The sequence below is a fragment of the Myotis myotis genome, unplaced genomic scaffold, assembly GCF_014108235.1.
Source record: "Myotis myotis isolate mMyoMyo1 unplaced genomic scaffold, mMyoMyo1.p scaffold_m19_p_10, whole genome shotgun sequence".
NCBI lineage: Eukaryota > Metazoa > Chordata > Mammalia > Chiroptera > Vespertilionidae > Myotis > Myotis myotis.
In genome coordinates this window covers 76,979,425-76,990,535 of record NW_023416314.1, presented here as the reverse complement: position 1 = coordinate 76,990,535, position 11,111 = coordinate 76,979,425, and the positions used below count along the sequence as shown (strand labels likewise).

Here is an 11,111-nt window from a genome sequence, read left to right as displayed (position 1 = left end):
CCCATTTTGTTAATTTGTTTTTGCATGGTTTTAATGTTCTTTTCTATGGTTACTAGTGAAGTATCTTCTGGCTTCTTGGATTTCCACTTTTGTGAAATGCCTGTTTGTGTATTTTATTTTATTTTATTGAGTTTGATTTTTCTTATTGTAGGAATTAACATTCTGTTTAATACTCTTGTATTATCTGTGTGACAAATAATCTCTTCAGTTTGTGAATTGTCTTTACTATTTTTATGGAATCTTTAAAAAGTGGTTATTTGAAAGCATGGAATAAAAGGACAAAAAAGGATCTCAGTGTTCTAATCTTCTAGCCTTCATGCTACACAGGTAGAAGAGAAAATATATTTTTGGTTTATAGGTAGTTGTCTTTTAAAAAGTTTTATGGTTTCTCTTATAAGTCTTGCACATCTTTTGTTAGATTTATTCTTTAGGTACGTTATAGGTGGGGTTTTTTTCTATTGTAAATAAATTTTTTAAGTTAAATTTTCTATTTATTGGTAAATGGAAATGCAGGTGACTTTATAGTATGTATCTTACCAAACCCTGGTTCAGGAATTCTGCTGTGAGCACCTTTGACAGATAGGAATGACTTTTGAATGGTCTTATCCCTAATCAGAACTTTTGTCATCTTTTGGTCAAAATTGGCCTTTGAGATTGTCTAATTCTGGCAGCTTTAGAATATGTAGTGGACTCTGTGTTTCGGTTGTAACTAATAAGGACCTCTTTAACTCTGTAACTCAAAAGAAAACAAAGTTCATTTTTTGTGTTTTTTTGTGTGTTTTTTTTTATATATTTTATTGATTTTTTACAGAGAGAAAGGGAGAGAGATAGAGAGTTAGAAATGTCGATGAGAGAGAAACATCGATCAGCTGCCTCCTGCACACCTCCTACTGGGGATGTGCCCGCAACCCAGGTACATGCCCTTGACCGGAATCGAACCTGGGACCCTTCAGTCCGCAGGCCGACGCTCTATCTACTGAGCCAAACCGGTTTCGGCACAAAGTTTGTTTTTTAAAAATTTTATTTTATTTAAAGTATTACAGATAGTAGTACATATGTCTCGTTTTGAGGAGCGGGGCGGAGAAGAGGCAGGAACAGTGTAGACGTGGCATTGTGGAGTCATTGTTTTAAGTTTGTCAAGTGTTTTTCCTAGTAACTGAGAATTGTTTTCTCTTGTTCCTCAAGAATTAGGTTCCAGGTTTTTAGTTTCTTTATTAATAATTGCAAAGATTTTGCCATTTTATGACTTCCAAAGTTTCAGCTGGGAAAGTGCTGTTAAGTGGTTAACAGTGCTGGTTGGTGGTGGTTATTAATGTATTTAATTCTTTAGTATTCTGAAGAGTAGTAGATACTTAGGTCTCAGTACTTGTCATTGTTGCTGAAGATATTTGTTCTGTGTAAGAATGTGTTCTTCACCCTTAAGAAAGGGTTTACTTCCTTTTCCAGTAGTAATTCTTAAAGTGTGGATAGGATGATTCTGCAGGTTAAAAATCCCAAGATTTAGCATTGTTTCAGCACTGCAAATCAAATTTTTGTTATCAAAAACTTTTTTCTGAGAAGGAAAAAATCCTTATTTAGAAAATATTTTATAGGTCCAATGTGAAACTTTATTATGACATTTTAGACTATAAAACTGAACTGAAAGGAAAAATTAATGTGAAATTGAAATTTTATTTGAAATACTCTCTGCATTTTGTCTAGACCAGCATGTTTTGGAAATTTGATCTTCACTCATCATCCCACATAGACACACTTCTAGAAAGAGAAGATGTAACACTGAAGGAGTTAATGGATGAGGAAGATGTTTTACAGGAATGTAAAGCTCAGAACCGCAAACTTATAGAGTTTCTGTTAAAAGCAGAATGTCTCGAAGATTTAGTCTCGTTCATTATAGAAGAACCACCTCAAGACATGGATGAAAAGATCAGATACAAGTAAGAAATTCAATATTCTCTTTAGGGTGGGACTGAAGTGAAGGGGGGTAGAATATTCATTCTCGTTGTCCAGCGATGTCCTACAGCTGCTGCAGACCATTTACAGTTTAGATGGTCAGGAGTGACAGGATCAGCAGAGCACCTAATCTGTTCTAGAACTAAATCCAGTGAAATGATGGGATTTTAAAAACAAGTGTTCTATATTTCACTCAGAAGGGCAACGTGTTCTATAAGTAGTGATGAAGTTTCTTAAAATAGTAAGGCCATCTAAGTAAGTATTTTCTCTTCTTTGAAAATAGGAAGATAGAGGTTATGTGATCATCCAAGATCACACAATGAATCTAAGCTGGAGCTCGGGTTCTGAAGAACCTTGCTGATAAAATAAATTCTGACCTTTTGTTACCTAAAAGTAAGGGTGCGTGTCTTGGTGAATATTAGTGTCACTAAATTTAAGCATGTAACACCTTGAATAATTACAGTGGACTTACCTACTCACTAGTTCACCTGCTTACAAGGAGAATGTTAGTACAGTGGGACCCTTTATCACTATCTCGATGAAACTTTGTATTCGGACCCCTGGAAACTCTGACTATTCCATATGTATTTGAAGTATTGGGGTTTCAGTTAGTTATTTTTCCATCTCCAACCATTGAAATATTTGGCTCGCCTCCCACCTTTCCCCCAGGAAAATAGTACAAATTCAGGAACGAAAAATTATTGATTATGCGCTAAATAAACTTCATGGACTAGGAAGAATTATGGTGGTTTATTTTTATCCTCCACCCCAAGGGGCGGGGAAAATATATATATATATATTTTTTTTTTTAGAGAGAGAGCAAGAGAGGAACATCAATGTGAGAGAGAAACATCAATCGGTTGCCTCCTGTACATACCCTGACCAGGCATTGAACCAGAAACCTAGATGTGTGCCCTGACCGGGAATCGAACCTGCAACCTTTTGGTGTACGAGACAAACTCTAGCCAACTGAGCCAACTGGCCAGGGCAGAAGAATTATATTTTTTAGTTGGTTCTCTTTTGTCCTTTCTTTTTAGATATCTTTTCATTTGTGGTGAGAATTTTGCTGTCAGGGAAATAATAATTATTAATGTTTTTAGTCATGTTCTCTGTCAGCCATGAAGATTGACAACTAGCATTCAATGACAGCCTCCATTCAGAGGTCAGTGTCTGAAAAAAGAAAAGGAAAGAAATTTGGTGTCAGAAATACTAGTGTATTCCCATCCCTCAAGAGATAGACACTGTGATACTTTGGAATTCCTGCCACATGTGGGGTGCTGCTTGTTTGGGGCTTATGCTGGTAGGAGACACTATGGTGTGGGCTTTGTATCAGATCCTCCTAGGAGAGGTATGGCCCTCCCCTCTTAACAAGCTCTGAGAACTTGAGCAGGGGACTTGCCCTTCTGGATTCTGATTCTTCCTGTACTGAATGAAGCTAATACCTCTTTAACTGGGGAAGTGTAGGCACGCCTATGGAAAGTGCTTATTTTACCAAAAAGTAGTGTGGCTTTTGTTATGCCATGCCAGCATTTTGGTGGGGTTTTTTATTTGTTTACGTTTTTCTGGTGGGGGTTTTTTGTACTACATTTGAAGTTGCAAAAGGAGGTGTGCCTTTCCTGGACACAGCCTTCTGGATGGCACCATTTCAAGAGAGCATAACCTGGGCAGAGCTGTTCTCTGCTATGCTTCTGGCCTAGGCAGTGCCATCAGCTGTGTATGTTACATACAGCTGGATGACTCAGACAACAGGATTAGTATAGAGGGGATTTTCCAGTGGGATCTGAAAGCTTTTCAGAGTTAGGGTTGACAATAGTCATCTAAGGACATCGAGACTGGTGTTTTGTAGTTTCTGGATGATGGAGTGATTGCTGTATTTTGTGAAGTTTATAACTATATATTAGTTATAAACTCATCACTGTTCTAACTTAGTTCGGTGGTCATATACAACGTATTAAAGGATTGTCATTTTATACTAACCTTTTTAATTCTAATGACAGATACTTCATTTTAAATAATTTAGCATAAATTTGAATTAACAGAACTTTTAAAATAGGCCCTTAGTAGAAGTATAAATCCAAAAACTAAAATGCTGTTGGTAGGGTCAAAGTTCCCACAGAGGGACTGTGGACTTCTAGAGGCAAGAGGAAGACCAGAAGGGGCTGCTACCCTGAGAGCTGAGGGAAGACAGGCTGTGGGAAGAAGGGACGGGACAGTGGGACAGGGCTGCTGCCTACTGGCCAGGTGACTGTTGGTGTTTGCATCATGGAGCCATGGGCCCTGGATGCCTTTGAGTAAGAATTGGAGACAAACCTGAGACAGCTCTTTCATGTAGTTTCCTAGAAAGGGAGCAGAGGGAGAAAGTGGGAGCTACAGGCAGATGTGGGTCAGGAGTGGGTGGCGTTGGCTTTTACCCTACATGGGAGAAATAATGGCCTGTTTATATGCTGGTGAGAATGGTGCAGTTCAGAGGAAATGATGGTGTAGTGTAGATTGAGGAGGATTGGAGATTGAGTGATGTGCTGTGCTTGAGTGGGTGGGTGGGGACGAGATCAAGAGGACAAGTGACCAGCAGCTTTAGGAGCAAGGCTGGCTCCCAGGTCAGGGTACAGTCAACCAGGGTTCTCTTCTGATTGCTTTTGTGTTCTCAGTGCCAAGGAAGGAATCGAAGTCAGAGTATGTGTGGGGTAGGAGCCAGAGGCCTTGCCCAGGAATGAGGTAGAAGGTTTATTGTTTTGTTTGTTTTTATTGATTTCTTAGAGAGGGTAGGGGAGAGAGAGAGAGAAACATCAGTGGTCAGAGAGAATCATTTCTCGTCTGCCTCCGGCATGCCCCCTGCTAGGGACAGAGCCCCAAACCCCAGCATGCGGCCCGAACCGGGAATTGAACTGTGACCTCCTGGTTCGTGGGTCATTGCTCAACCACTTTGGATGTTTTTGAAACTTTTTTAATGTTGGGGGAGGGAGCGTGTAGCCCTAGCCTGTCCAGAACCAGAACTTTGAGCCTTGTCTGTAGTGCCTAGGCCCCACATGTGCTCTTTTTAAGCTAGGTCACACTTTCAAGTTACCTGTGGGAAAATGGATGCAAAATTAAAAAGATGACCTCTGTGTCAGAATTCAGAGAGTGTACCTACACATTTGGTTTGCAACTGGGGTTGAGGTCTACTGCCTTTTACCAACCCTTTATTTGCCAGCAACTTTCAAATTGCGGCAGTGTGCTCCCCAAGCCCTAGAGCAGCATTTCAGCACTTCTGTAAAGTAGAAAATAAGAAAGAATAAAAACAGCTAACACTCATTTACTCTAAGCCTTTCTTCTCAGTATTTTGTATGTATTATTCTCCTCAGTGGCGTAAGGACTATTGTCTTAATATTACAGAATTGGAAACTGAGGCCCAGGGAAGCTAAGTATCTTGCCCATGATATAGATTATAAGTGGTGGAGACAGATTCCTAACCTCGATGATGTGACTCTAGAAATCACACCTGTAATCACTGGATAATCCTGCCCCCAAACCCCCAGCATAATGGCGACTTCATGTTATGGCATCTATATGCCAGCATGTTTCTTAAAGTGAGGAAGGCTTTAATTTGATTGAGCCACAAGCCTCCAGAAGAGGCTGTTTGATAATGTGATTTTTGGGCCCACACACCTGCCAGTTCCATTGTCTTTGCAGTTTTTTGGTTTTTTTTCTCCCTGCAAAGGTTCATTTGGGGACATTTTCCTATTGCTCAGTCTTCTGACCTCATGCCAGACCCCCTCAGGTGCTGCAGCTTTCTGGTCTGATGCCAGTGGCCTCTCCAGCCAGGGGCCTCAAAACAGGCAGCCACTTGCTTGCTTATTCCAGCCCCCAGTCCTCACCTCTCTTGTCATATAGCTGCTTCTGGCTGTTCTGTCACTTCCCTGTCCTGGTCAGCATTTGAGTCTCCTATTCCTGATGACTAGATGGTTCTGGATCTTGGCTGCTTGACAGGGAGGAATAAAGAACAGAGAAGTAAACTGGGTTGGGGAGAGTGCAGTCTACACAGGCCTTGCAGTCTCCAATGCTACTGGAAGCATGAGAAATTGTGGTCAGAGAACTGAGCGCAGGAAATGGATCTGCTGCCTGCTTTTCAGGGAGTGGGGGGGAGGAGCCCTTTGGTGCTCAAAGACAAGCTAGCTTGAGGGGTATAGGTACTTCTGGTGCTGTGGGCTCTGTAGAAGAGGTCTGTGTTCCACAGCATTGAAACTTGATGGTGGATTGATCCCCAGAGACCTTGGAAGGCTGGTGTGGAGAGTGCGTATTTTTGTTGTTTTTTTTAAAACAATATATTTTTATTGATTTTAGAGAGGAAGGGAGGGAGGGAGGGAGGGAGGGAGGGAGGGAGAGAGAGAGAGAGAGAGAGAGAGAGAGAGAGAGAGAGAGAGAGAGAGACATCCATGATGAGAGAATCATTGATTGGCTGCCTCCTGCATACCTCCAACTGGGGATCACGCCTACAACCCGAGCATGTGCCCTTGACTGGAATCAAACCTGGGACCTCTCAGTCCGCAGGCCTATGCTCTATCCACTGAGCCAGATTGGCTAGGGCGAGAGTGGGGTTTTTTTGTATACATTCCCATCTGGCTCACTCAGGCAGATGCCCTGTTCTCTAGAGTATTTATTCTCTTAAGATGTAATATAGATTGAACATTTGAGAAGCCCCCAAAACAACTTTCTAGTACCATTTGCAAGCCATATGAAATTAGAGTGGCCATTCTAGGGACCTAAATGTTTCTTGAGTACTTACAAGGTGCTGTGTGCAGTTTCCTGGAAACCAGTGTCCCTCATGGTTGTCGTATAAGCTGTGCCAGAGTAGCTACTGATGGCTGCAGCCCAAGGCTTTTTACCTGTCACATCTTGCCTCATCTGAGAAGGCCAGGCCCCTGCATCATACCCCCCCTGGCCCCCTCTTTTGGCTCCTGAGTTCTAGCTGTGTTCTAGTTTTGTTGGGGGAAATGTATTCCTATTAAAGCTTGGTTTAGGAACAGTATTTAAGACATAGCAAACTCACTTTAATCTAGAGGCTGAACAGAAATTGAAATAAAGGATTTTGTCATTCTCACAAGATAATTTCCCCCCTACAATTTTAGAAAGCCTTTCTGATTTGTGTGTTACTTTATGCAATTAAACTGTTAATGCAGATGATGATACAGGTATCCTCTTCTTCTAGGTATCCAAATATATCTTGTGAGTTGCTCACTTCTGATGTTTCCCAGATAAATGATAGGCTGGGAGAAGATGAATCCTTGCTAATGAAATTATATAGCTTCCTCCTAAACGATTCCCCCTTGAACCCACTACTTGCCAGTTTCTTCAGCAAGGTGCTAAGTATTCTTATCAGCAGAAAACCAGAACAGGTAAATATTGTTTTCCAAAAGGTAAGTATTAGGGCTGATCATCACTCTGAGATGATCCCCAGTAATTTTGTTGCTTCAGTGTTCTGAGTGTGCTCTAAGTCCAGCTTTTATAAAAGAATATATTTTACACCTTAAGCATTCTAAATTTTGCTGGCTTAACATTGGTTTACACATTAATATGTTCTAACTTTACATTTTCCAAATGCCTCACATCTCGGTTTTTTAGTAGACTGTGGTTTTCTCTTTTGACAAGTAGCTAGAAGCATGAGAACGCTAGTATCTGTTTGTGAAGATGGCATGACGGTGCATACTGAGCAGTTGAGTGTGTGAGTAGAGTCCTAGTGACTGTGGTAAAGTAACAATTGTTTTTTCCCTTGATGATTACAAATGAAGCTTAAATAAAAAAGCTTTTTTATAAGTGTAATTGATTATTGGTTTATACAAATGGTGATTGTTTCTATTTTGATTCTACTAAAAAAAAAGTTTCGCTTGAGACATCTGGGTATAGACTGTATGTGCCTATTATGTAGCTCTGCTGTAGTGATTGGCAGAAATTCATGCCTTACTGTTATGGCAGGATCATCCCCACCCCTCTCCTCCTCCTCCTTTTTCTTCTTGTTCTCCTCTTACCCCACTTTGTTTGCTTTTTAAATAATTCATATGTCCTTGGGAAATTTATTTTCCAACTATCGGTTGTATATGTAGTGGTTCTCAAAAGTGTGGTCCCAGGACCTGCAGCATGAGTATCTGTTGAGACTTTGTTAGAAATGCAAGTTCTTGAGCCCCACTCCAGACCTACTGACTCAGACTCTCTGGGGGTTGGGCTCAGCAATCTGGGATTTTTTTTTTTTTTATAATTTATTTTTTAAATATATTTTTATTGATTTCAGAGAGGAAGGGAGAGGGAGAGAAAGATAGAAACATCAATGATGAGAGAGAATTATTGATCGGCTGCGTCCTGCATGCCCCCTACTGGGAGTAGAGCCCCGCAACCCAGGCATGTGCCCTTGGCCAGAATTGAACCGAGGACCCCTCAGTCCGCAGGCCAACACTCTATCCACTAAGCCAAACCGGCTAGGGCAGCAATCTGGGATTTTAACAAGTCTTCCAGATCAGCAGTCATGGACCACTAGTTGGCGACCGCTGTTCCAGATGACTGACGCATGCTCCAGTTTGAGGATCACTGCTCTAAGCAGTATTGGTGTGAAAGGGTCTGCTGACCATTTATTACAGTCCACTAAGAGAAACAGGCAGCCAAGGAGCATCGAGCCTCAGATGCCCAAGTACAAACCGTCAGCCCTGCGAGAGCAGCGAGCAGAGGGGTGATGACAGGGTTTGTCGGTAGTCAAACCCGTCGGGCCTGGCATCCTTCATGGGGAAAGCAGGCTCCAGGATCCGCCTTGCTATCTGCACACATAGAGGGCTGGAACTGTTTTAGGCCTAGTGTGTCTATCCTGTGCCAGGGTGAAGGGGATACATGTTTTATTTTAGCGAGGAGGTTATTCTTTCCTATCTTAACTGAGTAGGATTACTTTCTTAAATGTATTGGAATCGAGGTTCTTTTTTCTTCGAGAATCTTCCCCAAAACATGATTGCTCTGATAGATTGTCTTTCTGTCTTCTGCCTTCCGATGAGAAATAATAGGACTGTTGACTGTTACAGGAAAGTTCAAGTCACCCCACAGCCTAAATTACTAGTCAGTTCCAGATGGTTGTAGTGACTAGTGAAACAGGTCCTGGTTTTCAGTGACATGAGTGAGAATGCACTTGAAGCTTTCTGAGTATTTGTATTGGTCTTCAAGGCCAGACATAGTATCTGTGTAAAGATGATGGTACCTGCCAATTAAATGCTGAGAAAAGGGCCTAGCCCAGTGATGGTGAACCTTTTGAGCTCGGCGTGTCAGCATTTTGAAAAACCCTAACTTAACTCTGGTGCTGTATCACATATAGAAATTTTTTGATATTTGCAACCATAGTAAAACAAAGACTTATAATTTTGATATTTATTTTATATATTTAAGTGCCATTTAACAAAGAAAAATCAACCAAAAAAATGAGTTCACGTGTTACCTCTGACACGCGTGTCATAGGTTCGCTATCACTGGCCTAATCATTGCTGCTCATTGTGCATTTTGGTTCAGGACTCCTTGAATGAAAACAAGTGGATTCTATAGCCCTTGGTCTTTTCAGCTCCAGGAAAAGGGTCACACCGGCACCTCTCTAACCTTTTGGGAATTATGAGTGTAAATAAAGGTTTCCCATCACATGATGAATTAGTAAGGATATATGCAGCTGTTAAATAATGGGAAAAAAAATCTGACTCAACCTGGCTTAACTGATACAGACATTTATTAGCTCGTGGAGCATAAAGTCAAGTTGTAGGGCACCTTCATGGTTGGATGACTTAGTGCATCAGCAGTGTCCTCCTCTGTCCTGGCTGTGCCTTTGGGTTCCAGATCTAGTGCTTTTTCCTCCTCTCTCCTTAACTGTGGTTTTAATACTATTGTGTGACTCACTTGTGAGTGGATTCAGTGTGTATGACGACTCGAAGGTTTATTACAACATTTAACATCATTGTTTAAAGAAGCCCCATGGGATTGTCAATCCTGCACTTCCACCTGGTTCTGAGTGTGAAGCAGGTTTAGTTGGCTATTAGACTTCTTCATGTGGGATAATAGCAGGATCATGGCTTTGGGGACATATAAATCTAAGTTTAAATTTCAGGACAGCCACTTGAGCCTTGGTTTCTGCAACGTGAGTTAAGCAACCTCACCTCTGGGGCTTTTGAGAGATTTCAGTGAGACTATGTTAGAGCAGCTGCCATGCTGGGCTGCTGCTTCTAGGACTTGTGAATAGATGATTCCTGCACACAGACAGAAACCAGAAGTACACAAGGGAGTATGGGACAAAACAGTCTCCTTCTTCTTCCTGTACAGAAAAGACCCAGGTGGCAGGGATGTAACTTTATTTCTGTCGTCATGGTCTCGGTATACTGTCAGCCTCTGCCACAGTCACTCTCCTTGTGTGAATCTGATCAGGTGAATTGCTAAAATAAAATCCACGTGATGTTTCTATAGCAGGTGAGTTAGTCACTTTGACTGATAGAGAAATCTTAATGTTTTGAATTTTTTTCTCTCACTGGCTAGTGTATAATTAGGATTTTAAATATGTATCCGCAATTTAGTGCACAGTCTAATAATGGACTTGCTTTATGTTTATAAACTGAAATGGTATATCCTCTTTCTCTGAGTTAATAATTAATGAAAGTGAACAGAAATAAAAGATTCTGTGATGGTGTATTTGTATTAGGGAATATGTGATAATTTGGGAGTTTTCCCCCTAGGGGTTTTTGAATAGCATAATGATTAGCAGGCTTCCCAACTTGACATCTTGTTATGAATTCAACATTTGCTGTTCCTCCGCTCACAGTGGTGTTAGGATTTTGGTGGGGGCAGGACTGGCAGCATTCTAAAGTTTCTAGTTCTCAGGTTACATGTCTTTCAGTTTTGGTTTGTTCTCCTCTAGATTGTGGATTTCTTAAAGAAGAAACGTGATTTTGTAGACCTTATTATAAAGCACATAGGAACTTCAGCAATCATGGACTTGTTGCTCAGGCTCCTGACATGCATCGAGCCTCCACAGCCCAGGCAAGATGTGCTGAATGTGAGTAGAATTATGACTGTCCTTGATCGGGGTGAGGAGAGGCGCGCATGAACCCACAGGCTGCTGTCTGCTGGGGTGGGATTCCACGGGCTGGTAGAAGATTATCTGGGAAACTAGAGGGTAGGGG

The 11,111-nt window shown here is 41.4% G+C and overlaps 1 protein-coding gene across 22 annotated transcripts in view; it reads left to right on the top strand.

Annotated features, from left to right (window-relative positions):
* Positions 1-1,701: 1,701 nt before the first annotated feature.
* The window catches only part of PPP6R3 (protein phosphatase 6 regulatory subunit 3), a 63,352-nt gene continuing 53,942 nt past the window's right edge, over positions 1,702-11,111 (top strand). For 14 of the 22 annotated variants that reach the window (XM_036326395.1, XM_036326393.1, XM_036326392.1 and 11 more), the window contains exons 1-3: positions 1,702-1,934; positions 7,136-7,322; positions 10,847-10,984. In XM_036326395.1, coding sequence (XP_036182288.1) covers positions 1,708-1,934; positions 7,136-7,322; positions 10,847-10,984 — 552 coding nt within the window. In that variant the 5' untranslated portion in view covers positions 1,702-1,707. Of the gene's footprint in view, positions 1,935-7,135; positions 7,344-10,257; positions 10,402-10,846; positions 10,985-11,111 lie in introns of those variants that run through there. The other 8 variants (XM_036326389.1, XM_036326387.1, XM_036326384.1 and 5 more) reach the window with 3 other exon arrangements.